Source organism: Hippocampus comes, unplaced genomic scaffold (genome assembly GCF_001891065.2).
Source record: "Hippocampus comes isolate QL1 unplaced genomic scaffold, H_comes_QL1_v1.1 scaffold319, whole genome shotgun sequence".
Taxonomy (NCBI): domain Eukaryota; kingdom Metazoa; phylum Chordata; class Actinopteri; order Syngnathiformes; family Syngnathidae; genus Hippocampus; species Hippocampus comes.
In genome coordinates this window covers 702,023-727,559 of record NW_017806090.1, presented here as the reverse complement: position 1 = coordinate 727,559, position 25,537 = coordinate 702,023, and the positions used below count along the sequence as shown (strand labels likewise).

Sequence of the window (25,537 nt, the reverse complement as noted above, 5' to 3'; positions counted from 1 at the left end):
AATATCTTGACGCAAGGCAGCTTTAGTGATATCGTGCATTTCAATACGCAAGGTAACTCAACGTGCTTCACAAAATTAAAAGTACAACATTCAAAGGCATTGACAAACACAAGAGTAGAAGACATTTAAAAGCAAAGACATAAAAATCTTTGAACGACGTTAATAAGGGGAACAGAGCGGTGCATTTTATTTCTGTGAAATTATGGTACATGGATTTATTTTACATGAGTATTTTTTGGACAAGTTTGTACTTTTACATCCTACATCTGGACACAGATTCCATCCACAGAATTTGTGTGTGTGGAGTTTTGTAGACTTACGGGAGTGGTACGGTGTTCCGGGTGTCGATGTTCCGGCTCACAGTGTAGTCGGCACTGAAGGACAGGATCCTGGTGCCGCAGCCGGCCCAAACGCAGCGGCGGTCCAGAGAGTACGACGATGTGCCCAAGCACACCACGGGAGTGTTGACGGTGCCCAGGACCACCGATTTCACCGGCTGACCAAACTCCTAAGCGAAATGTTACGAGAACAGAGCCAGTATGTCACATGGGGAAAGAAGTGGAATGTTACAAGATGGTGGAAATGTTACAGGCAGTGCAGCCAAAATTGGGATTGGTGTTCAAACCTTGAGGGCGGAATCTTCATAGATGGCGAGAAGGCCATCTGCAGTGCCAACGAGCAAGTAGTTCTTTCGTTGCCTAAAAAATAAAAAATGAAAAATTCTCATCTTGGGCAGCCCAATGTTCAAAATTAGCCGGGTTTTGATGTCCGTTTTGTGGGCACTTACAGGCGTGGGGGGTTTACGTGAAAGTACAGCGAGGTGACGGCATCTGAGACATTTTTCAAGCGATACCACGTGGACGGATCCACGCCGCTGAAGACCACCAGAGAGCCCGATTGTGTGCCCCCGACCATCCAATCGGAAGCCTCGCCGGGAATCTGGACCGCCACCAGGCACAGGATGGGACTGCTGTCAATCTCCTGATTGGACAAGTTTCTTTTGTTAAAGTTGAAGAAAAGCTTGCAATAAATAGATGATAATCCATCGGGATGAGCGCCATTCCCTGTTCTGTGGTCATGGTCACAATTGTGGAGATTCATTTATTTATTTATTCTAAGGGAATAAATGAAAAAAATATAGAACATAGTAAAAAGAAATATTTTAAAATAATTATATAACTTAAAGACAATAGAAGAAATTAAGAAAAAGGAAAATTGAAAGAAAAAAAGGAAAAAGAACAATGTCCAAAAAAAAATCACTGAAAATAAAGAAAACAAAATGAAAAAATAAAAATCTTATAAAACTAGGAAAAAATAATAATAAAATGAATAAATCCATTAAAAATACAAAATGAAAAATAAAAGTAAAACAAATGTGTCACAAAATACATAATTACATAAAATCAAAAATAGGAAAGAAAATAAATTCAATTGCCATCGACTCCTTCAAAGTGCGCAAGGAGCTCCTGACCGGTCAGCGAAAACACAAAGAATGAAATTTGCAACTTCCCACGACCGCTTATATATGATCATAGAGAGAGGCTGGCGTGTTCCTTATGTTGTATATATAACTTAAAGACAATAGAAGAAATTAAGAAAAAGGAAAATTGAAAGAAAAAAAGGAAAAAGAACAATGTCCAAAAAAAAATCACTGAAAATAAAGAAAACAAAATGAAAAAATAAAAATCTTATAAAACTAGGAAAAAATAATAATAAAATGAATAAATCCATTAAAAATACAAAATGAAAAATAAAAGTAAAACAAATGTGTCACAAAATACATAATTACATAAAATCAAAAATAGGAAAGAAAATAAATTCAATTGCATATGATAGAAAATAAAAAACAAACATAAAAAAATGTATAAACCCAAATACATCAATGAAATATTAATATAAAATAAATGAAGGACAATCAATACATAATGTAAGAAATAAAAATAGATCAGAAAGAAAAAAAATGATAAAAGTGTAAAACTGCATTAAGTGGCTAAATAAATAAAAAGTAGAAAGACATGAAAAGAATAAAAAAGAAAGAATAAAAGAAAAACAAATCTAAAAAGTAGCAGAAAATGAACAAAATGTATCAAAAAAAATAAAAATTACAAGAATGAATGAAATAAAAAGGAATAAAAAGATAAACGCATTCAAATGAAAGAGATATAGTTTCAGATATCCCCTGAGATGACAAAGATTTAAACGCCACATTTTAGGCAGCCAGACCCTTTCCAATGTTAGAATACGATTCATTTCCTGCTCTAAACTTCTCATCACGTTTCCACTTTGCCTACAATTAACAAAAAAAGAATATAAAAAGCCCAAGGAAGGCAAAACATTTGCAGTCAATCCAATAGTTGCTGAGGTGTGCACACGTGAGTGTGTGTGTGTAGATTACCTGCGTGGTGACCCGGTTGGAGTCCAGGTCCACGGCGGTGACGGTTCCCGTCCTCTGGGTGCTGCGACCTCCTCCCAGCCAGGCCGTGCCAGCGCTTACGGCCACGCACTCGGCATGTACGGGCCTGGGCAGCGGCAGCTCCCTCATCAGACACAACATCTCCCCCGAGTTGAGCCGGGCAAACGCCTGACCGCAACACACAACCGTTGCAAATGTTGGGACAGTGAATCCCTCGTTCCAGGGTTTCGAGAGGTCCTCACCTGCGTGGATGTTGGTCGATCATGAGGATAAACGTTTAGACAGTCCTTCATCAGGGCTTGGAAGCCAGGCCAAGGCGAGCAACCGTAGTGCTTCACCGGATCTACACAAGCAATATCGATGCTGTTCAGCGTACAGCTGGAATGATGCTTCGCAAATGGGCTTGCTGACAGTATTTGTTTATTTTTTACCTGGCAGCTTGCCCTGCACGGCCACCTCGTCAAACTCGCTGGGGAACTTGACGCCGTCACAGATGCGCTCGCCGCCCGTCAGCAGGTCGTACAGGAGGAGGCCGAACGAGAAGACGTCGGCCTGCTGGTTGTACGTCGCGTTCCCTCTGGCGACCTCTGGTGCGCGGAAACCTGTACGATAGCTTTGCAATGAGCCTCCAGTGCTCGGATTTGTCTTTTTTGGTCTTTTTTGTTAGCCGACCTGGCGTGCCCTCCGAGCTGCGGACCCCCATGCTGCAGCAATATTGAGCAATGCCGTAGTCGGTGATCTTGGCGATGACGTCTGCGTCCGTCTTGAGGTTGAACAGGAGCACGTTGTGGGGCTTCAGGTCGCGGTAGATGATCATGGCCGAGTGGAGGTACCTGACGGAAGACAGCGGACCGCCATGCGAGATTGACTCACTCAGTGGCAAAGACGTATTTTCATGTTTTTTTTTTAACAGTCAAACGTTCAGGACAAAAAAGTGTCAAGTATGAGAAGAGTGGTAATGAGGCAAAACCACCAGTAGATGGCAGCAAACATTGACAACTCAATCGCTGGTACGGCTTTGATAAACTACCCCAAAAATCTGAATACTTCAACCAAGCAAAATTTGATTTTCATGAAACTTTGTGTACTTTTAGCAATCCAGCGTTGTAGTGCAACTTCCATTCAGTTAAATTGTAGCAAATCGTCCATCACGGTCTTCACGTGAAAGCGTCCGTCAAGAAGAAGCGGAACACGGCGGCATACCGTAATCCGTCGGCCACGTGCAGCGCGATCCTGTGCTTGAGCTTCAAATTTAGGCTTCCTTTCTTGTGCTGGAACAAGGAGTCAAGTGAGCCCCGCATGGCCAGCTCCATCACAAGGACGTGCGGAGCCGAGCTGGCCGCCAGCAGGCCCACCAGGCTGGGGTGGCGCAGGCGAGCCAGCACCACCAGCTCCTGGAGGAGGATTGGTTGGAGAATGGTGAACGTCAGGTGATGTGACGCCGCGTAATCACGGCGCGTTTACCTGTCGGAGGAGTCTGTAGATGTAAAGTTCTGAGGCATGCTTGTTGAATAACTTGACAGCCACCTCCTCGTTCTTGTAGACGCCTCGGTACACCGTGCCAAAGCCGCCGTCCCCTGTCAGTTCAACACATGCGATGCTCTTACTTAAGTCGTCTTTGTTCCCCAAAAAATTACTCTTGACAATACCGAAAGAAATATTTTTATCAGCTAGGGTTAGAGTCAGGGGGTTAAGATTTTATTGAATTTAAACTCAAAGTAGATGTTGACAGAAAATATATCTATGCCATATAATATATCATCAAATTTAAGTGCAGTAGAAGAAAATAAACCACTTGGGGACATTAACACTTTCATGCACCCTGTAACCCGATAACATGATAAACTGTCCGCTGTAGGAACCACTATCCCCGAAATGGTTAAAAAATAAAAAAATCAAAAAAAATTTTCAAGAAAAAAAAAATCCTACTCATTATTGACACGATTGTTCGTCTTAACACATCGCTTTCCTCACCGAGGAGGTTGACTTTGGAGAGGTCCACGTGCAGCTCGTCACTGTCCAGGATGGTCCAAGCCGGCTGGTCGCTAAGGACCGCATCCGGAGCAACCTGAGAGATGGGAACGGTGCAGCGAGGGTCCTCGGGGTTCACCAGAAGAAAGTCTGAAGACCCACACAAGCATTTCTTACACTCGGTCATCGCGATTTTTAACACGTTTCAATATCCGTGCTGGCCGCACCCTGGTCGAAGTGGGTGAAGAGATCCTCCAGCAGCATCTTGCTCCACTCGTGTCCGTCCTGGAAGCTGTAGAGAGCCCACTTCTTCAGGAGCGCCTCGCCGCTGCCATGCACGTCCGTGCTCAGCAGGCCCGGGAACCACTCCTCAAGCAGGGAGTCCACCTGGTCCACCAACTGGCCCAGGAGCACCCGGCCTGGCGGCAAAGTGAAACAGTGACTCCCACAATCATGTTCATCATCACGAGAATAATCTTGCAACAGAAGAAAAAAAAAATCACTACTTTGCATTCAATATGAAACACATTTTGGAAAGAGAGGACAAAACAAAATGTGGGAAGAAAAAAAATGAAATTAAAAAAAAAAAAAAATCACATGTAAATCAAGTTTTGCGTTTAAATTTTTTTTCCTACTTTGCATAAAGACTTGATAAAATCTTGTTTTGGGGAGAAATAAAATTCATGAGTTTATTATCCCTTTCATTTAATTTTCAGCAAAAACAAAAAACAAAACAAAACTAACAAAATTTCTTGCTGCTAGCTATATATTTATAATTCTGTATTTTATTAAATGGCTTTCTAAAAAAAAAAAAAAAAAAAAAAAAGGGACAAACCATAAATAAAATATAAATACATTCCACCCCCCACCCCCCCAAAAAAACCACACACGATCACAATAGTTCTTGTTCCTCCCGAATAGTAAAAAAACATAAAAACATGTATTTCTGAAAGAAATATCTCAAACTCAACAAGACTAACAGCCACACGGTGGAGTTGGGTAACGTGAACGCTCTTGTGTCTCCATGCGACGGATTGGCTGGTGACGGGGCCGCCGCATACCTTTGCGCGAGGACGGCACGGTGATCCGTAGCACGCTGGAGACTTCTTCCTGCCGCCACGTTGCCTCCACCAGGCAGTAGGCCTCGGCCGACCAGCTGAGGTGCACGCCTCGGTTCCAGCACACTTTTTCAGGTGGACACACTTTCTCTGGGAAAAACACACGCACACGCACACACACGCACCAGGTGAATGAGTTCAAGGGCCACACGAAGAGGCGTGACAGGCAAGCGTGCGTTACCTCTCCCGTAAAGCAAATAAGCGGAGACCTCCAGCAAGCGGCTGATCTGTCGTGGCCAGAAATCGGCGGGGAAGTACGGCATCTCGTATTCTCGCACGATCACCTCCGAGTTCTCGCAGTGAGGCAGCTCAATACTCGGCTTGTCTTTTGATAAACTGGAGGGAGAGAAAAAGTATTGTTGAATCATATAAAAAAGGTATCTATAACAGGCTACATTCTTTAGGTTGTTGATTTCATAGCATTTTTGAGGAGTTTACACATTTTTTTAAACCATTTATGATGGTATTAGTATTTTGTTCTGTGTTCTCGTAATACTCCGACGTTATTCTCCGAGCATAGATTTCTTCAAGACAGTGCAGGTGTACCTTATGATGTGTCCAATGTGGTGCACATCTGACTCAGTGTGTGTACCTGTTGGGCACAAGCAGCTGGTCTTTTCCAAGGGGTAGCGCGATCAGGAATTTCTCCAGAAGTTTCAAGTAGTGCGTGGCATGACTGCTGGGGAAACATTTGGCCTCTAGCAGAAAGTTTTCCACGGATGAGCGCTCAATGACTCCTTGGGGATGTTTCACTCCATCCTTGAGGGTCAGTTTCTGCACCCAATAAGAACAAAGTGTTGCTTTTAGATGACAAAGCACAAATTTGGAAAGAAAGGCCATCAGTTCATCCAAGTCAAATCCTTCACTTCACAGGCCCCCACTATCTCTTTAGGTGTGCCCCGGGGCTCTGTCCTGGGGCCCCTCGTCTTCATGATCTACCTCCTCTACCTTGGCAATAATTTTCCATAACTTTGGTATCCACTTTCACTGCTTCGCGGATGACACCCAGCTCTACCTCCCCAGCAAACCCGACGGCTCCCTCCCACCCTCCTCCCTCTCATTTTGCCTCTCAGAAATGAAATCTCGGTTCACCTTTAACTTCCTCAAACTCTACAGCGATAAAACAGAACTCCTCCTTGTCTGTACCAAATCCAGCTGATTCAAAGGCGATACTTTGCCCCTCACTATTGACTGCTCCACTGTGTCCCCCTCCCTTCAGTTTAAGAGTCTGGGTGTCATCCTCGATAGCTCACTGTGTCTGTGAATTTCCGTTCCCTCTCGCTGCCTCAAATCCTCCTCATCCCTTCACCTATCTGTACCGTCTGCCTGTCTCAGCACGATGGAGAGCAGAGCTTTCAGCCGCTCTTAGGTCATTGCGTTCTATTGGTTCACCACTAGATGGCAATAGATTCTACACACTGTACATTGAAATCACTAAAATAGGACGAACCTGCAAGAGGATGTTGCAGAGCCACTGCGGGTCGATGAAGTAGAGGTCCTGGAGCTGGAGGGTGGGATCGTCAAAGTGCAGTAAGACCCCTGAAGGTACACGCAAACAAACAAACAAAAAAGGCTTAACACTGAGGCTTTTGACTTTATTTTACGGTGATGAGCTAATGTGCCATACCAGACTCTGACCCAAGGGTGGGCATAGTAAGTTTCTGTTCCTTGATGTAGTCGACTAAGCATTTACACTCTCCAGAATGCGATAAAAATATTGGTTCATTTGTTTTTTTCCATCAAATTGGGCCATCCAAATGTTCTTAATATTTTTTAAACGTTCATTTCCCATTAAATGATTGTTTGAGTGATATATTGTAAATAAAATAAAATTTAAATACGAAAAATAATTTTACAAACATTGTATCGTAAATAATAAAATAAACAAATAAGTGTATAGTAAACTATTTTACCAAGACATTTTAATGAAATGAAATTCAATAATTGGCTAGAATTGAATAATAGGAGTAGATTAATTAATTGCTTTAAAGATAATTATAAATAATGAGACATTTTTACATGACTGTTGAAATTTACTTCTGTTGAATTTTTTTTTTTTAACCTCATATACGAATGACCTGGCCCATCTGTCAGCACAGAGGGTGCTAATGCACTAATTATTAGCAGCCTAACACTGACCGGCTTGGCTGAGAAAATGGATGGCGTGGGGAAGCTCCGCCTCCTCCAGCGGCAGCTGACTCTCTTGGATGAGCTCCAGCAGCTGGTGGCGCGTGAGGACGGGGAACTCCTTCGTAACCCTGGTCCTCTCCTGGAGAAGCCTGCGTTCCAGCTCGACGTAGCTGTCGGGAACCAGCTGGCCCATCACGGGCTGACCCTGGATCTGCCGGACGGAAGGAGACGGGGCGGGGAGTGGGCAAAACGCATTTGGACGGGATGACGTCAGCGTCGAGCCACCTTGAAGTCAGCGGCCTCCTTGGCAATGGCCTTGCGCAGCCGGACGACGGCATCTGAGTCGTCGCAGGCCGACACGGTGAAGTAGTTCTGGATGGTCGGGAAGCCCTGGTGGTTGAGCAGTTCCTCGCGGATCTTGGTAAGGCAGGCTTGGAACGCCACGTCATCGCTCACGTCCATGTGAGTTCCCACCAGGATCACCGGAGAGAAAGGAGCCACCGCCTGCAACAGGATGTGAAACATTTGGGACACTTTTAAAAAGATATATTTGCCTGTCATTCACGCCAATTACGGTCCGTTTTGTTTGCCCAGCTCGTTTTTTTTTTCGATGGTGGCCTGAAACAGGGTTGCCGTGGCCACCGGAAACATAGTGTAAATGTCGTATAAGTCATCTACTTCCCAACATTGATAACACATCTGGAATCACGAAATGTGACTTTGCAATGTAACTGCAGTCATTAATGTGTTAGATTCGGCGTGTTTTTGAAGAACGTGTTACTTTCTAATCCGTGACAAGCATCACTGTAAAAAAATAAAATAATACATTTCAGAACAGTTTTTATCGTTTCATTGGCTTGATTTAAAATGAAGGAAGGAGGAAGAAGAAAATGGTTTTGATTAAAAAAAGAGGGCGGTTTAATTTAATTTGGCTACAAAAAGGGGCGAGGTTTAGAATTCGGTCATGGTTGGCATGAGGAAAGAGGAGATTTGGGCTTGGCTTTGGGTTCTTGGATTTGCGGATTGAGGTCAGATGTGTGAGTGGGTCAGTGCGTTGCGATTAGGTTCGGAGGTTCGGTTCAGGTTGGTGGTTTCGCTTTATTCTAACCTTGATGTTGAAAAGCCAAGGCTTGAGCGCGTCCAGTTGCTGGGCTCCTCTGCTTAGGTCGTGCACCACCAGGTAGAGTGCTCTGGAGGACAGGAAATGAGGCTGCGAGCTGCACACTTCGTCGCCACCTGTTCACAACCCGGACAATTGTTCACAAGTGTTTAGGCCGGCAGAAAAGGCCTTGCCGCTGACCCTGACCCGCAAGCACGAGACGAAGACGCACCGGAGAAGTCCCAGACGTTCAGCACCATCTTCTTCTTGTCCCGCTCCTTGATGGTCCAGTCGCGTACGTCCACGGTGGTGCCGACCATCCGCCTGGAGGAGGCCTGCTGCGAGCGCTTGAGCTTCATCAGTTTACGGACCAGGCTGCTCTTCCCACTGCCGGCATTCCCCACCACAATGAGCTTCATCCGGTAATAGGGAACGGCCTTCTTCAGACGCTGCTGCAGAAACCTGAACAGGGGAGAAGGAATATTCTTAAGACAAGACAAACATACTCAGAAAAAAAGAAGGAATAAGATACAATTAAATAATGCAAAAGCCAAGATGGGACGGGTCGGTTCTGGAGGAAGAGCCCTTGAAAACTTCACTTTTCACTCCATTTCCAAATAGCCGAGTTCATATCCTCGTCGAGGTCCTACCTGACAATGTCTTTGGTTTTGCTTCCGATCAGTTTAAGGTCCAGCTGGAGTCGCAGGCCGTCCAGCGGCAGGTCCCAAAGTCTGCCCAGCCTGCCCATCTCGTCGGGAAAGGAGCGCAGTCCGGCGTTGCGGCTCACATCCAGAGAAGTGAGACCCTCCAGCAGACCGACCTCCGGCGGGATCTGATCCCAACGTCCATAAAAAAAAATAAAATTAAAAAAAAAAAAAAAGATCTTTTTTTTTTTTTGGGCTCCTTTGATTCGGTTGCTGCAGCTGCCCAACATTCATCTCACCTCAGTGAGCTTGTTGTTGCTCAAGTGCAGCTTCTCCAGTCGGCTCCAGTTGTGGACGGGGCCGCTTAAATCCAGCTCGTGGATGATGTTGTGGCTGAACATCAACTCGCGCAGGTTACTGGACAGCCACAAGCCCGGGCCCGGTAATACCGCAATGTGATTGGTTCTCATGTCCACTGATCTCAAGCTGCGGGTAAACAAAAACGTGATCGTTTCATTGCATGGAAAAAATATTGGCTGCACATTGACACTGTTTTGCTCCAGCCTAAAAAGAAAATACACTCAATATACAGTAACAGTGATCATAGATGAGTGATGATTGTTTGAAAAATAAATAAAAAGACATCACATTTAAATAAAAAATTTAAAATATAATAAACCACACCATACAAATACACAATTCACTATACTATCGTGGATGTCTTGTAACCCAGCCGCTGGGGGGCAGTGCCCTCCCCTGGGGGTGCACTGTTCCCCAGTGCCGGTCCCAAGCCCGGAGAAATGGGGAGGGTTGCGTCAGGAATGGCATCCGGCGTAAAACTTTTGCCAAGACGACCATGCGAGTTGGTAGGACGGTTTACAGGGGCGGATGGAAATTACTGACTCGCTGTGGCGACCCCTGAATAGGGATGTGCCGAAAGGAGAAGAAGAAGAAGATCGTGGATGTCTTGTGAAAAACACATATCTCCATTTTTGTCATGGTTAAAATTTTTATGTGATTGGGATGCCCGAAACGTGGGAAGGCCATTCACGTAAATTTTAACCATGACAAAAATGGATGTATGTGTTTTTCACAGAACACTGACGATAGAATGCATCACAAGTCAGAAGGTCAATGAAAATTTATTCATGCATTCACACTCACTTAGGCAGGCAGAGTATGGTATCAGAAACGACGGAGAAATTGTTGTTGGCAAGTTTCAGAGTGATGAGCTTTGCTGGGAGCTGTTCCAAGGAATCTGTAACCGATAATTATCTTGTTATGAGACAGAACGGGCGTACCTAATATTGTGTTTTCAAATCCAGTCACTCACCTATTTTGTTGGAGGAGGCGTTGAAGATTTCCAGCTTGGGGCAGCCCGTCAGAAAGCTTGGCGAGATGTCCGTCACGGCGTTCTTGCTCACGTCCAGCAGTTTGAGCTCGGGGAGGTGCGGCGGGGGCATGAGGAGATCGGCCACGTTGTTCCTGAAGACAGCAGCCAACACTCAACATCGTTCTGACATCCGAGAACTGTTAGCACCTGACGATTTAGGGTGGGGTGGGGGGGTTCCTACCCTTCCAACAGCAGCTCCTCGAGGTGCTGTGTGGCCCGCCCCAGCTGGCATGGGAAGGCGGTCAGCTTGTTGAAGGACAAGTTGAGCTGCCGCAGGGACGGACAGGCGGCCGAAGCGTCAAAGGTGAGGTGGGGGCCCACGCAGTTGCGCGAGACGTTGAGCGTGGCGAGCGCCGGCAACGCGAGGAGCTCCGCCGGAAGGGACTGAAGCTGATTGCCCTGCAGGTCCAGTCGGGTCAAGCTGCTTAAACTCTGCACCAGAAAACAGCAAGTTGAGGTTGTGAAGCTGAATTTTTAGTGTCTGTGTTTGATGGCGCGCTAGCTAACGTTGTCGACATGCCCTGCAAACTAATAATGGCAATCACCAATATTTTTTGCCATGCTCCGCCTCCAGGTGACAACAAAACTTACAAATGTTTCTCATTTTCTCTCGCCTGACTGTCAAGTTAGGTTATTGTTGTTCTTTTTTTGTCCATTTTTTTTTTTTAGAAAACACAAAAAGTTGAACCAAGTATTGATTACACTATATTTATTAATCATTGCATGGGTAGAATTGAATTACCTGTTTTTGAATGATCTGTGATTTTTTTTTTTGGGGGGCGGGGGTCAACAAATGACTTAGGCCATTATTTTAAGAAGGTACAGAGATATGCAGTTCAAATTTGGTCTTTCAGAGTAAAACAGAGTCTTGCTCGTAGTTTGTCTTTGAAGCACCCGGGCTACTGTAAGAGTTGGAACAGATTTTGCATTGCGGCTTATTGGCACCTGACAGAGCGCAGGGGGAAACTCCAGCAGGACATTGTGGCTCAGGTCCAGTCTCAGGAGGTGAGCCAGCTGCTGCTGAACCGGCCCGTGGTCCATCAGGCACAACAGGCAGTCTAACTCGTTCCCCGACAGGTCCAGGAGGCGGATCCTCTCCTTCTCCTTGGGAAGCGCCGATGAAATCTCCAGAGACCCGAACGCTAGAAATGAAATCCCACTCCACTGGTTTTCATTTGTGACAACTGGATCAAAAACAACATCGATGAAAATAGATGTGTTCAAATACTTTTTGGGTGCCTTCCATATCGTCTGTGTGCATGTTCAGTGTGTTCGCCATCAATTGGCCCACTCTGGGGAAAGAAATGTTTAAAAATGTTGGACAGAAAAATTATCCGATATTTCAGTATCCACAGAATGATGTGTTCTGTGATCATATCAATACTGAATGACCTCCCAAAAGAAAGGGCAGACTTTCTTCTTACACCAGAAACCAAAATAGTTTCCAGCTTTTCCGTTCTTTGGTAATCACCAATGGAACATGCGTTGATTAATCTTAAACACCGATTTCTGACCAAGCAGAACGGTGACTTTAACGCTAATAGATTTTGTTTTTGTGACACCTCAAACGATAGAACAACAAAAGCAAGACTGCGAAAGTTCTTTTGATGGCTCTTGCTCGTAGTTTGTCTTTGAAGCACCCGGGCTACTGTAAGAGTTGGAACAGATTTTGCATTGCGGCTTATTGGCACCTGACAGAGCGCAGGGGGAAACTCCAGCAGGACATTGTGGCTCAGGTCCAGTCTCAGGAGGTGAGCCAGCTGCTGCTGAACCGGCCCGTGGTCCATCAGGCACAACAGGCAGTCTAACTCGTTCCCCGACAGGTCCAGGAGGCGGATCCTCTCCTTCTCCTTGGGAAGCGCCGATGAAATCTCCAGAGACCCGAACGCTAGAAATGAAATCCCACTCCACTGGTTTTCATTTGTGACAACTGGATCAAAAACAACATCGATGAAAATAGATGTGTTCAAATACTTTTTGGGTGCCTTCCATATCGTCTGTGTGCATGTTCAGTGTGTTCGCCATCAATTGGCCCACTCTGGGGAAAGAAATGTTTAAAAATGTTGGACAGAAAAATTATCCGATATTTCAGTATCCACAGAATGATGTGTTCTGTGATCATATCAATACTGAATGACCTCCCAAAAGAAAGGGCAGACTTTCTTCTTACACCAGAAACCAAAATAGTTTCCAGCTTTTCCGTTCTTTGGTAATCACCAATGGAACATGCGTTGATTAATCTTAAACACCGATTTCTGACCAAGCAGAACGGTGACTTTAACGCTAATTTTTGTTTTGTTTTTGTGACACCTCAAATGATAGAACAACAAAAGCAAGACTGCGAAAGTTTTTTTGATGGAAAAATAATCTATTTACAGACACAACTTTGAAATGCGCGGAGAGCAATGCTGACTCACTGAGTAGTTCGAGTTAAACATCAATGTTTGTTTTTTTTTAACTCGTCATTCATCATTCACCCGATGAACCGCCAATTTTTTCTTGACACACACTTTGTACTGCCTACCGGCACACATTCTATATATGGCATAAACAAATTCTGTTCAAGTGTATGCTCCCCAATTCACGTGACATGGCGAAACGTATAACCTAATCTTGATCTTCTCTTCAAAAGCTGTGTTGATCTCAAATCCAAAGTGAAGCAACACTGCCATCTACAGGGATGTGTTAGTCACTACAAAGGTTTATAAACCGGAAATTCACAGTCAAGATGGGCAAAACCTCTTCCATGCCTACCCATTGATATGTATATGTTATATTTCAAGTACCTCCGCACTGGCGTGTCGGCGGCGTCCATGGTTCCTATTGAAGGAGCCCCACCTCAGCTCCTCTGTGGAGTTGTTGTGCGGCTTCAGGGAGACCCCCGTCAATGAATCGCTCCCTAGAGAACCGAAAAGGATCAATAACACGTCAACCGGGTGTGAGTAAATGCCATCCGTACCGTCACTCTCCATGTCGTCGAGGAAGAGGCCTTCGTCCACGGAGAGGAAACTGAAGCTGGAGTCATCGCTCTCGTCAGAGATGTATCCGGACGTCGGACAGGGGTCACCCAGAGACTTCAGAGGAGCTCCCGGGGTCCTGGAGCGCTGCAAGGAGTGAATGTAGCGTGCCAAGCCGGCTCCTTTACCTTCGAAACATAGAACGCACATTTCGTAATTGATGTGTTTTTATTCTGGGTTGTTCCCATCTCTGCCCAATTTTCGATCGCGACAACCTCGAGATCGTTGTGAAAACGATGATCATTTGACCGGCAAGAGTTGGGTGCTGCATCAGAAACAGTTGGAAGTTGAGGGTCGCCAATATCGGCGTTACTTTCCGAGTCCAAAAGTGTCAGAGGGGATTTGGCTGATATTGATGATGCAGAGTCAGTTTTAGTCATGACAAAAACCTTTCTGCAAGGTTCTGCGCTTCTGCCTATTGGCCACATCATTCTTTGTTTCTATAATTCCTCCTTGCCACACCTACTGGTAAATTACCCCATCTGATGTTCAGGTGTGCTTTCAGTGGAATGTAGTCTAAGTTCCTGTTTAGCCTTCTTACTGCTGCTGTAGCGCAGACTGTGCACCCTGCCTCGGTGGGCCAGCAGGGGGCAGAGCCAGGCGGCGTCCAGTCGGCCGAGGCGAAAACCACCGAGACACAAGGCGTTGTTGTTGAGGTCCAGGCCCAGACGGCCCAGCAGCTGGATGACCATCGGCCCGTCGCCGCGCTTCACGCTGACGGCAAGGGCCCGGCGCAGGTGCTGTTCGTGGGCACCTTGGCTCAACAGCAGCACCAGTTCTAGCGGGCCTCCCTTCTCGCACACCTGGACCACACACCCAATCGAAGCACGGGTCAGAATTTGGGTTATGGCCTCTGTGTATTCCAGATTTTCACCTGGGATGTGTCCCGGCCGATAAACGGGGGTTGGTATTTTTCCATTATTTGCGAGCAGAGAAGTTTGATAAATAGCCATGTAATACTGGTGTGCACACCTGGTAGATGAGCGACTCCGTTTTGGTCTTCTTGTTGACGTCGGCCCCGAGCTCGATGAGGCACTCTGCCATGACGGTGTCTCCGTCCTCACACGCCTTCTCCAGCATGTTGTAGTGCAGCTCCGAGTTGGCGCACATCTTGGACAGAGCCAAACACGCTGACCGACGGAGCTGTGGATATACAAACAGGGATAGGGGGAGTGTCCATTTCAGTCTCAAAATGTCATCTCTCTAATCCAGGGTTAAAATAGATTTGGAATTTTCATTATAGTTCATTTTTATTTTGTTTTGAGTGGTATTTTTTCAAGCTCAGTAAGCTTTAATTTGCTTTCAGAGCGCTCTAGTTTTTTTTTTTTTTTATCACTTGTATTTTTAAAATTTATTTTAGTATTAGTTTTTGTTTTTTCATTTTGCGTAGTTCTTTCATGTAAGACGAAACAAAAACTGTAAGTAATAATATTATTTAAAAAACGTCTTCAAAACAATCATCCACAAATCAAACACAGGGACTGTAAGAAAAGATTTTGAATCAGCAGGCGCATCATGGTGCTTCAAAAGTTAGATGCATCACAACCCTAATGTGTAAACCAAGATGGTCTCGCTTTCGATCCCTTTTTTGCCAAGTTGCCACTTTCTAAAGTGGATTTGTGGCTTGGATTCCTCTTGAGGAATATTAAACCCGGTGTAGAATATACGATATTTTTGACTCAGCAACAGACAGTATAAGGACCACAACTCCCAGACGACTGTTCGACCTTCCTCTGGCTAATGCCCGTGCCGCAGTACCGAAATAAAAAATAATAATTTTAAAATCATCCCCAGTCGCCAAAGATGAAACCAAAGGGCATTTTCAGTGCAATTATAGTTACTTTTAGGAGGTTTTGTAAACATAAAATGTCATTTCAGTTAGTTTTTGTTTTTAAAAATGCTTTTAAATTTTGTTTTGATTTGTTATTTGGTGAATGAAAATGTTGTTTCATTCATTTTGGTAAACTAAAAATAACCTTGCTCTAACCAAGTCTCTGTGTTGTGACATACTGGATTCTTGCCATGCTCAGGAATGTCAGACTCTCGGAGGTGCTGGAATATCTGACGGTCGAAGTCTTCCCTCTGCAGCTCCATAGCCGATCCTGAACAGGCATCCAGCATCCTCAATGCCACCTGGAAACACTGCGGAAGACACATGCAGAGTTTGTAAAAGAAAAAAATATATACTCCAAAATGTGTTGGCTTGAATGAAGGCACAAATTGTTTCTAATGTTTTCTCCCATTTTAAGTCAGTCTTTAATCGTCACACTAGAGTTGAAATCAAATGAAAATCTGTGACATTCGAAGGCACGTGAGCCGCAAATGATGCTGGATGCTCGATACCTTGAGCAGCAAGTCATAATCCTCCTTGTACTGGCCCAGTGAGGCCACCAAGACTGAGGCCAGGACGGGGACAATCATCCTGGAGAGCTTCTTCTTGGACACCAGGAAGCTGAGCAGGGTCAGACCCCAGTAGTGAATTTCTGTCGGATAGGAAGGAAGCATGAATTTTCATTTTATCTATTTATCTTTTGGACCAGGGATTATATGAGCGCACCTCGATCCTGCGGGAACATCTGCAGCGTGTGGAGCACCGTGTCAATGGCCCCTTGTTGGCAGAGCAGGTCCACTGCACCTGAGCAGTCAGCCAGAGCGGAGAGCACCTTAAAGCCGCACACCTGGATGGTCGGACACCTGATGAACTGAACAGACAGAAGAAACCGGTCCCAGAATGACAATACAGAGGCACCGCTGTCATATTGTGCCAGACGGTCATGACACTGTGGCATTTGTACCCTATTGAGAACCTCCAGGTAGACTGCATGCGCTCCCTCCACCACACACTGGTTCTTTAGGACCTTCAGGGACACATCGACCATGTCGGGGTCTGCCACCGAGGCGCCGTGCTCTCGTAAACTCCGGTCTGGGAAAGTTTAGCATGCCGCATGCAGCAGGAGCATTTTGACTTCAGGTCTACTGACTGAATCATACCTGGACAGAGGAAGACCAGGCTGGCCCGCAGGGCCTCCAGCTGAACCTCCGGCTGGAAGTTGTGGAACTTCATGACACTCAGGATCTGACCCACGGCCATGTTGAGCTCGTCCAGGCCGGCCGTCCGGCCCTGAAAGAGGAGGCTCAGCAGGCGGCAGGCGCTGACCGACACCTGGACCGAGGCTAGGTGCCTCTTCATCATCTCCGCCACATTGACATGGAGGCCGCTGGACAGCAGCGTGGAGCGCATCTTAGCTACAACACCAAAGTAAGATATTCCTTTAAATATAAAGTAATTAAAAGGTATCTGTGCACGTAGAGAGGACCCCTGTATATTTTCTGTCGGAACCTGCCGATTCACCTGTTTGCAGGCTTAAAAAAAAAAAAATTCATTATTTGTACATTTGCAAATTTTTTTGAGGGGGGGACCATGTCATGGTGTTATATTAAAAATGATCCGAGTAAAAATACATTAATTTCATTTTTTACATTTATATATCCGATTGAATGGGTGCAAATTGTTCCCGGATTTTCACTATTCATGGGGCAGCCCGGTCCCTATCCTCCTCCTCCTTTTTTACCATTGCCTGTGTATGCTTTGCGTGTTTGCTTTTGTGTATCTGTTTTGTTGCACATGCATTGTGTGTGTATTCATCCTGTAAGGCTTGAACATGCATGTTTCTATGCATTTCAAATATTTTTGTGCATTTTACGTGTCTTTGTGTCAATGAGTGTGAGCATTTTCTATGTAACCTTGTCACTAGATCGTCAACACTCAATGTCGAGTTTGAATATCCCAGCCACTTTGCCTTTGCTGCCTTGAATTCATGATAGTTATCCTGCCATGTCCGCGCATTTTTGTCTCCTGTCTGCTTCCTGTTTTCGCTCTCCGCATGCCAGCTTTGCATCCTGTTCCTTGCTTGCTTGGACTCAGCGCACAGTCACCTGCCACCAAACAAGAACTGTTTTCCTTCACCCAGAAACTCCCTGCACCATGTTTGTAAACACACAATCAATATATAAGCATCACAATCTGATTTCCCACCCCGAGTTCAGCATTTAGATCCTTCTCCCCATCTGAGATTTAAAAGTTGGTACTGTATGTGCGTTGTCTGAGTTCTTTCTTGTGCATTTGTAAATGCCGAATGTGTTTATACGTGTGTGTGTGTGTGTGTGTGTGTGTGTGTGTGTGTGTGAGTGGCCCATTTACGATTTTGCTTGACCAGCATGGCGATGGCACTGGTGGCGGCCTCGAAGACGGAGGGGGAGGACGAGTGAAGCAACATGGCCGCCATCAGCTGTCTGTGAACAGGAGTCCTGAAAAGATATGCACAATTTGGACCACAGAATGGTTATCAACTCTTGACACTTTACGAGCAAAAATGTTGAGTCACATCTCCTAATCAATGGATCGATAAAAAAAAAAAAAAAAAACTTTGGTCCATGAGGTGTATATGTAATATTGATGAAGAGTACCGATCATCCTGCTCCTCTTCTGGATGCCTCCTTCCTGCTCCGTGCACCAACAGACTGTGAATGGCCCAGCATGCAGCTTCCTGCAAGGAGGCATTGGGTTTCTTTACGTTTCATTCATTTTCGAGGATGGATTTGCTACGCCCGACCTGAACATGTGGATCTGCGGCATGGACATCCAGTGCGGTGCAGCAGACCCCCATCCAGCCCAGGTCTAAGTCCAAGTCCTCCACATGCTCCGAGCTGCCCCCGCGGTTCTCCTCCGCCTCGCCGTCCTCCAAACCCTGCTCGGCCGCCGCTCTACTCTGCACCATGCTGGATGCTAAAGAGCACAACGTCACACGTTTTCATGTAATTGCTTTGTCTATGTTTTGTGTGTATTTTGTATCTTTTGCACTGTACATGGTTTTAATGGTATTCGATTTACATTTAACCCGGCATTTTTTTTTTTAAGTGATCTGATGAAGAGGCAGTAGAATTTTTACAGTACAGAACAAAAACGTTCGTAAAATAAATCCAAATAAAGAATGAAAGATAAAAAAGATATTAAAAAACACAAGTATGCCATCTGATTTAAAAACATAACCCAATGCGCTCGAGTTTTGGGTTTGTTTTTTTTTTGGTTCAATGAAACTGTCAATAGTCTTGAATTCAGCTTGCAGGGCTTTCCATGCAGAGCCAGCGGCATAATGAAACACCTTAATTGAAACACCAGCTCTGTGAGGACGTGATAAACAGTCAAAGTAAGAAACTAAATTTGATCATAGGCTATGTTGTACTTGGTTCTTAACAAGGTCAAATCCAAGACACGATGGGACCAAACCAACCTGGTTGAGCCTTTAGTAAAAAGTCAGCCATTGAGTTCAAGCAGGTTTGGCCGTTCAGCTTTTTTGTATGAAGTGCAATAATGAGTCTGATGGTTCTCGTTTTGAATGTGTGCACGTGTTAATGAGTGTGTGTGTGTGTTTGCTTGTGTGGCCTCACTGAGGTCTGCCAGGCAGGAGAGGGCGGCGGCCTGTAACGTGGCGTTGCAGGGGAACGTCCGGCAGGCCCTTACCGCTACCCGGGTCACGCCGTTCAGCACCAGGATGTTGTAGTAGCTCTCTGAGTGGCCACACACGCGCAACCGTTCACACACGTACATGCAAACACACAATTGAACACGCAGGCGCAAAGAGATCAATCAAATCGACCTGCCCAATCAACTGACATGAACCTTTGTCACAATGTTATCCCAGTTCACGCAATCCAAACACGGAAGCCTCCATTGTCATACTTGATCTTTTTGTTCAACGCTGTTATCGCTGCATGTTATTGATTTACAAACACGCCACACCAACCCCCCCACCCCATCGCCCCCATGCATATTTATCATAGTAACGACACATGCATGTGGCTGAATGTGCTGTGGATTTTATTTATTTATTTATTTATTTATTATTAAGCACTGCAAGCTCACACCCAGATAGAGTAAGTCAAACCCAAGGCCCGGGGGGCCAGATCTGGCCCACCACATCATTTTATGTGGCCCGCGAAAGCAAATCAAACATGTCAACTTCTGCGATGATTGCTAAAACCTGTACCAAAATTTCAACTTCTCATATGTAATAAATATGCCAGATATTGTAAGCATTTTCTTGTTAGCAAACCCCTAATTCCACAAACTGAAACAATGGTTGAATGAACCATTATTCTTGATTTCTTGATATGTTTTCACAGTCATAACGGCCCTCCTAGGGAAATGCTCACTACAATGTGGACCGTGACAAAAATGAGTTTGACACTCCTGGCGGAAGCCAAACTGGCCAATTTCCCTCCCTCCCGCTTGCTGACATCACACACCACAGCCTCAAGGCCCGCCAGCTCAAGACAGATATCTAACACAGAGATAACAAAGTATTTTCTATGCATTTTATGCTTGGAATTTATTGTTTTCAAGTCATCTCGCTGTAAAAGGTGGCTTACAAGTTTTTTTTTTAAATTATTATATCACAAATTTATTTTACATTCTCTCTATATTGGAAATGTTCACATGGTGAGGTGGATCGGGAACTTATAGTATTCATTACAATCAACAGAATTTCCCGTACACTGCAAGAACTCTCATTTTATTTTGTTTTTCCACTTGCCAAAGCATGCGTGACGGACATGCTGAAGATTTTGCATCTTTATTATTCAAATCATAACAAACTGTCATTATTCTCCTGACCTGATGTGAATCTCCGGAACAGGCAGCACGCTGTCTCCTGGAGCTCCTCATCCTGCGGGAAGGCGTCCATGGCCGAGATGAGCGCACAATAGCAGCGAGCGCTGCCGGACATCAAGATCTCCACGTTACTGCCTGCAAGTAGACATCATCGTACTTTGAGAGTAAGGTCAATACATTTCAATTAGAAGACGTTAAGTAAAGTTAGTAGCCAGTGTTCTGTCATGTTTGGATATGATACATTGTCAAGAAGTACTGGGACACAGCTTGATTGAGTGAAAAGTAAAGAAATTGTTTCTTATCACAGCTTCTGCTCTTTCATGATGACTTTCTGTGGGAATTACTGTTAATGGGCTGGTTCCTGCCCACCAAACTCCTGCAAGTATACTTTCCCCACTCAACATTAAATTGTATGGATGCGTCTACATTTACACCAGGCCCGAAATTTGAAGTAGGTCATTTTGAATTAGTTGCAGAGCTTGTACTTGAATTCACTGAAATGAATCCCAATCAGAAGCTCATCCCAGATGACACACACAGGGGAGGAAGTCTCGACACTTTCCTGAGATGCTGTTTTTTTTTTTTGTTACTAACCCTGAGTGCTCGTGCGAATGTGCCTTGGGCACACTGGTGAAAACAATAGCCTTGAGTTCAATTAAACACACCCAGATTTTACCAGACGTACAAATATGTGTGACTCAAAAGTTGGCATGCACCGAACTAGACAGTTAGGCGACTTGCGAAGCATTTTTGCCTCCGCCATTCGATGTTGGGCGGAGCATTGTGGGAGGAAACCGGAGTGCCTGGAGAAAACCCACACAGGCACAGGAGAACATGCTCCACACAGAGAGGCCGCAGCCGGAATCGAACCCTGCACCTCTGCTCTGAGAGGTCACTAAGCACTCGACCACCGGGCCGCCCGCCTTGATGAGCTCCAACTAAGGAATTTCCCTAAGTGAGCCCCGAACGAAAGCAATTAGCACGGGCCGATTTGCAACGCTAAAATGTATAGCTTATGTCATTTCCTCATGTTCTGCATTATTTCAGCAGGATATGAGTGTGGGAGTTCATACTTGATGGATAGGCCCAATGTTCCCAATGCGGTGCAAATTATATGTTTATCAGTTGTTTGTGCCCTTGTTGCGGTTCAAGACGCTATGTGTGAATTATTATCATCATCCGACCAACTTTTCTAGAATTCCAAGTCGCCTAGTGGTTTGCGACCTCATAGAAAGCGAGTGGGAATAAACGCCATGACACAATCGGTGGGGTACTTTCCCACACTGTGTAAATCAGAGTCTTCGTCAAGCAAAATCGCAGAGAGCGGATAATTAATTACATTTGTGCGAGGCTAAATAAGTCCCTGCATTACTCAGCAGAGACATGCGCTTCCACACAGGGCAATGTGAACGTAAACATATTCAAAGAGGACAGTAATTACACACACATGGGAGCCAGAGAAAAACTGAAATTTGCCCCACCCTTACAATAGTAGTTTATCAATGGAAGTCATTATGAGGACCGAGGCAAAAAGAGTTGAAAATAGAGCCGCCCGTTAACGAGGCAACGAGCATTAGCATTAGCATGGCACGCACACCTCCGCATTCAAGTATTCACGCCAAGTCACTGAAAAGCGTGAGGCGGCGGTTAAAAACTGTCGACATGTGCTTTTGACACATATGCCAGGCAAGTCAAGTTATTAACACCCAGGTTGGCTTCGACAGGTCTGGAAAATTTGCAAACGCGCAGCCTGCCATGCGCTGGTATGGAAATCAGCCTCGGTCGCATTTGCGCATTGCAATAGATGTGCTTTCTGTGAAACCAGAGCCCTTAAGTGCTTGCTGGATGTTTTGTTTTCGAGGTAGTTGACTGGGAGCCAAACTCAGCTAGATTTACATTACGGATGCCAGATGGCAACGAAAAAAAATGCGTTGCATGTCGGCCAAGCTTGTCGCAACTTCACGTTTAATGACAAACTGACAGATTGACAGGCTGCTGTAAGAGTTCCACAATATGTATACTTGATGGTATTGTGGTCATAATGATTGAGGAGGGTCTTACTGGGTCTTGACAGGGGGAGGAGAACCTTCATGGCCTGAAGTAGCAGCATTGGGTTGCCGGGGAACCCATGTAGTGCAGCGAGAACCACCAAGTGGTCTTGGTTCTCCACAAACTCCACCAGGTGCTCATCACTTACTGCAACATCACAATAAATTCGTGTAAAAAAAAAAAAAAAAAAAAAAAGAAAGAAAACGAAAAAGCTGTGATGTATTCAATATCAGAGGCATAAAATAATTTAATACAAAATGTACTTTTCTTGAAATACTTCCGTACTAATAGTCTGAAGAAACAGTCATGCGCATGACTTTTTGCCAATCATCTGCTTTAAGTGTAATGCGTAAATTTCACAGTTGCTGAAAATCTGTTTATTAAAAAAAAAAAAAAAAAAAAAAAAAGGTAACGTGTGAGCTTTATAACAACAAAAATAGCATTTATTGAAATTCTGTCTGCTCCACACCTAACATTGCATTCCAAAGGTGGCAACGTATGGCTGATGAATACAAAGTCATGAAGGTCGGTCGGCTTCATTCTTGACATTGTTGTATGGCCCAATGCATGTTTTTTGTTTGCTTGTTAAGTTTGACAGCATTGACAGAGCATGGAAAATAATCTGTTGTCACACGTCGAATGAGCACGACCAATCACTTCAGACTCACCTCGATGAAGGAGCGCCTGCAGAGCTCGACAGCCTTGGAGCTGCACCTCCTCACCGGTGGGGAAAGCCTTCATGGCCCGCACCACTAGGCCGAACACGTCCTCCTCCTCGTCTTCCAGCAGCAGCAGAGCAATGGCATCTGCGTGAGAAGGGGAAAAAAAAAAACACGATGATGTCTCGTGTGCTCCAACAAGTCAAGTTTATTTAAAAATTAACAAAAATTTAGATGAGCAGCAATTTTGATGAACAATCTTGAGTACTTTATTGATCAAAGTACCGATAGTCATTATTATCATTCTGGTCGTAATGTTGCAGCCCTAAATTCCACCCAGGATTGACATGTCGAGAAATATTTATCACGTAATTAATAGTATGTCCTTGGACAAAATCCAAAATTCTTATTGCTCTAGGTTTATGTTTATGTTCTTGCCTCAGTTATGATTCAGCGCTGTGAACTCTGCTTAGCGACAAATATCAGCAGATGCATGACCTGGAAAAATATTATTTTCGTCAGCGGGAGCACATAACTCCTCCTCTGGCATCCCTTCACTGTCTCCCCATACATTTTAGAGTTCTTTTTAAGATCCTGCTATTTGTTTTCAAATCTTTAAATGGCCTCGCCCCACCTTACCTCTCTGAGCTCCTCCGCCCCTGCCCGGTGCCTCATGTGTGCGGACCAGACACTATTGATTTTTAGTTTGACTGTTTTTGTGCTTCCTACTGTATTTGTTATTATTGTTTGTTGTCATCTGAATGATTTTTGCTCCACTAGTCTGTAGCTCTGGTTGTTTTAAATACAGTCGAGTTGAGTTGAGCGGCAAGATTTGTCTCAACAAAGGAAACGTTGTGTGCGGACCAGACACTATTGATTTTTAGTTTGATTGTTTTTGTGCTTCCTACTGTATTTGTTTTTATTGTTTGTTGTCATCTGAATGATTTTTGCTTTAGTCTGCAGCTCTGGTTGTTTTAAATACAGTCGAGTTGGGTTGAGCGGCAAGATTTGTCTCAACAAAGGAAACGCACCAGACAGTGAGAGCATTGTACATTTCCACAAGCGAAATAATTGAGCACCCTTTCTTAATTAAAGCACTTGAACAAATGGGAAACTCCCAGATTAAATGTAAGCTAATTGCATTTGGAAAGCGTCTTAATTGTGCGGTTCAATGACAGCGCCTGAGGCTTAATGGTTGTTTTGCACGTCGAAACACATTAGTGGCCAAGAATTTGTTGAATGCATTATACGGCATGTGAAAATTTGTGCGGACGGAAAGATCTTGTTCAGAAGTATATACGAAGCGGGAGACATTTCCTGCTGTTTAAACAATTGGCCTCATTCATCAACTAAACAAATGTCATGTTTAATTTATGACATTAATAAGCATACTTTTAGGCTAAGCAAGTCAAATTTCACTTTCACATTAATTGTACCTAGACGTAACTTAGCTCATGTCACGTCAAGGTACAAGTTATTGCTTTGTAAAATGTGCTATACATTACATAAGGTTACATCTTTAGTTCCAATTACTAAGATAAATACAAACTACTTCTAAGTTACTTGCTAGGTTACGTCTTGGCCTAAGTTACTTCCAAGTAAAAGTTACTGCTACATTACTTCCTGTGTACTTTGTAGGTAATCTTTTCGTTCAATTTACTTACTACTGCATGCTAATGCTACTTCCAAGAGACTGTCATGTTGTTTCCTAGCTTAACTTTTAACTCAAGTTACAACCTGGTAGGCTACAACTTCCATCTCCAGTACATTGACTTTCTCGGTTGTGTACTGGCTCAAGACACTTCAAGATACTGTACAAGTTTTTACCTGGTTTAACTCATTTTTACTGTCGATAGCTTCCTAAGTTAGGCTTATGTCTTAGCCCTGGTCACTGACAGTTACAAGTTACTTTGACCTTACTTCCTAGGTGACATCTCAGCTGAAGTCACTGCTTGGTTACTTCAACGTTACTTTGAAGTTACGTCAAGTTACAATCTATTTTTATGTGTTACTTCCTGGGTTACGCATTGGCTCAAGTTACTAACATGTACAAGATGTTGCTGGTACAAGTTGGATATAATTTCCTACTTGTTACTCTTTGCTCCAGTTACTTCTAGTTACAAATGACGTCTATGTCGCTTCTAAGGATTGTGTCTTAGCTTAAGACAATACGTGGTACAAGTTACGTTTATGTTCTTTCCCAGGGTACCTCTAAGCTTACGTTACTACGTGGTACAAGTTAACTCGTTTTATGTTTGCATGACAGTAAATAATATGCTACTTAAAACCTTCCCCGTGTACAGAAATTTGAAAGGTGTATTTGCACTATTTTAGTTGTGCAAACAATACCAGTCTATTAAAAAAAAAAAAAAAA

At 44.3% G+C, this 25,537-nt stretch overlaps 1 protein-coding gene across 3 annotated transcripts in view; it reads right to left on the bottom strand.

The window, feature by feature from the left end:
* Nucleotides 1–25,537, bottom strand: part of lrrk2 (leucine-rich repeat kinase 2) — a 37,898-nt gene that overhangs the window by 2,565 nt on the left and 9,796 nt on the right. For 2 of the 3 annotated variants that reach the window (XM_019894767.1, XM_019894766.1), the window contains 42 exons: nt 23,173–23,310; nt 22,517–22,651; nt 20,459–20,590; nt 19,234–19,353; nt 18,399–18,571; nt 18,253–18,332; nt 17,987–18,093; nt 16,777–17,031; nt 16,581–16,708; nt 16,343–16,487; nt 16,129–16,268; nt 15,796–15,927; nt 14,758–14,928; nt 14,327–14,588; nt 13,728–13,913; nt 13,555–13,667; nt 12,743–12,806; nt 12,460–12,656; nt 10,950–11,200; nt 10,709–10,860; nt 10,540–10,633; nt 9,675–9,861; nt 9,382–9,563; nt 8,964–9,193; nt 8,741–8,868; nt 7,918–8,136; nt 7,642–7,843; nt 6,953–7,041; nt 6,095–6,276; nt 5,684–5,838; nt 5,446–5,592; nt 4,612–4,803; nt 4,388–4,534; nt 3,878–3,990; nt 3,617–3,807; nt 3,086–3,246; nt 2,845–3,015; nt 2,656–2,756; nt 2,396–2,581; nt 788–981; nt 626–698; nt 321–508 (listed from right to left, as the gene is read on the bottom strand). In XM_019894767.1, coding sequence (XP_019750326.1) covers nt 321–508; nt 626–698; nt 788–981; nt 2,396–2,581; nt 2,656–2,756; nt 2,845–3,015; nt 3,086–3,246; nt 3,617–3,807; nt 3,878–3,990; nt 4,388–4,534; nt 4,612–4,803; nt 5,446–5,592; nt 5,684–5,838; nt 6,095–6,276; nt 6,953–7,041; nt 7,642–7,843; nt 7,918–8,136; nt 8,741–8,868; nt 8,964–9,193; nt 9,382–9,563; nt 9,675–9,861; nt 10,540–10,633; nt 10,709–10,860; nt 10,950–11,200; nt 12,460–12,656; nt 12,743–12,806; nt 13,555–13,667; nt 13,728–13,913; nt 14,327–14,588; nt 14,758–14,928; nt 15,796–15,927; nt 16,129–16,268; nt 16,343–16,487; nt 16,581–16,708; nt 16,777–17,031; nt 17,987–18,093; nt 18,253–18,332; nt 18,399–18,571; nt 19,234–19,353; nt 20,459–20,590; nt 22,517–22,651; nt 23,173–23,310 — 6,613 coding nt within the window. Of the gene's footprint in view, nt 1–320; nt 509–625; nt 699–787; nt 982–2,395; nt 2,582–2,655; nt 2,757–2,844; nt 3,016–3,085; nt 3,247–3,616; nt 3,808–3,877; nt 3,991–4,387; nt 4,535–4,611; nt 4,804–5,445; nt 5,593–5,683; nt 5,839–6,094; nt 6,277–6,952; nt 7,042–7,641; nt 7,844–7,917; nt 8,137–8,740; nt 8,869–8,963; nt 9,194–9,381; nt 9,564–9,674; nt 9,862–10,539; nt 10,634–10,708; nt 10,861–10,949; nt 11,201–12,459; nt 12,657–12,742; nt 12,807–13,554; nt 13,668–13,727; nt 13,914–14,323; nt 14,589–14,757; nt 14,929–15,795; nt 15,928–16,128; nt 16,269–16,342; nt 16,488–16,580; nt 16,709–16,776; nt 17,032–17,986; nt 18,094–18,252; nt 18,333–18,398; nt 18,572–19,233; nt 19,354–20,458; nt 20,591–22,516; nt 22,652–23,172; nt 23,311–25,537 lie in introns of all 3 variants that reach the window. The other variant, XM_019894765.1, reaches the window with a different exon arrangement.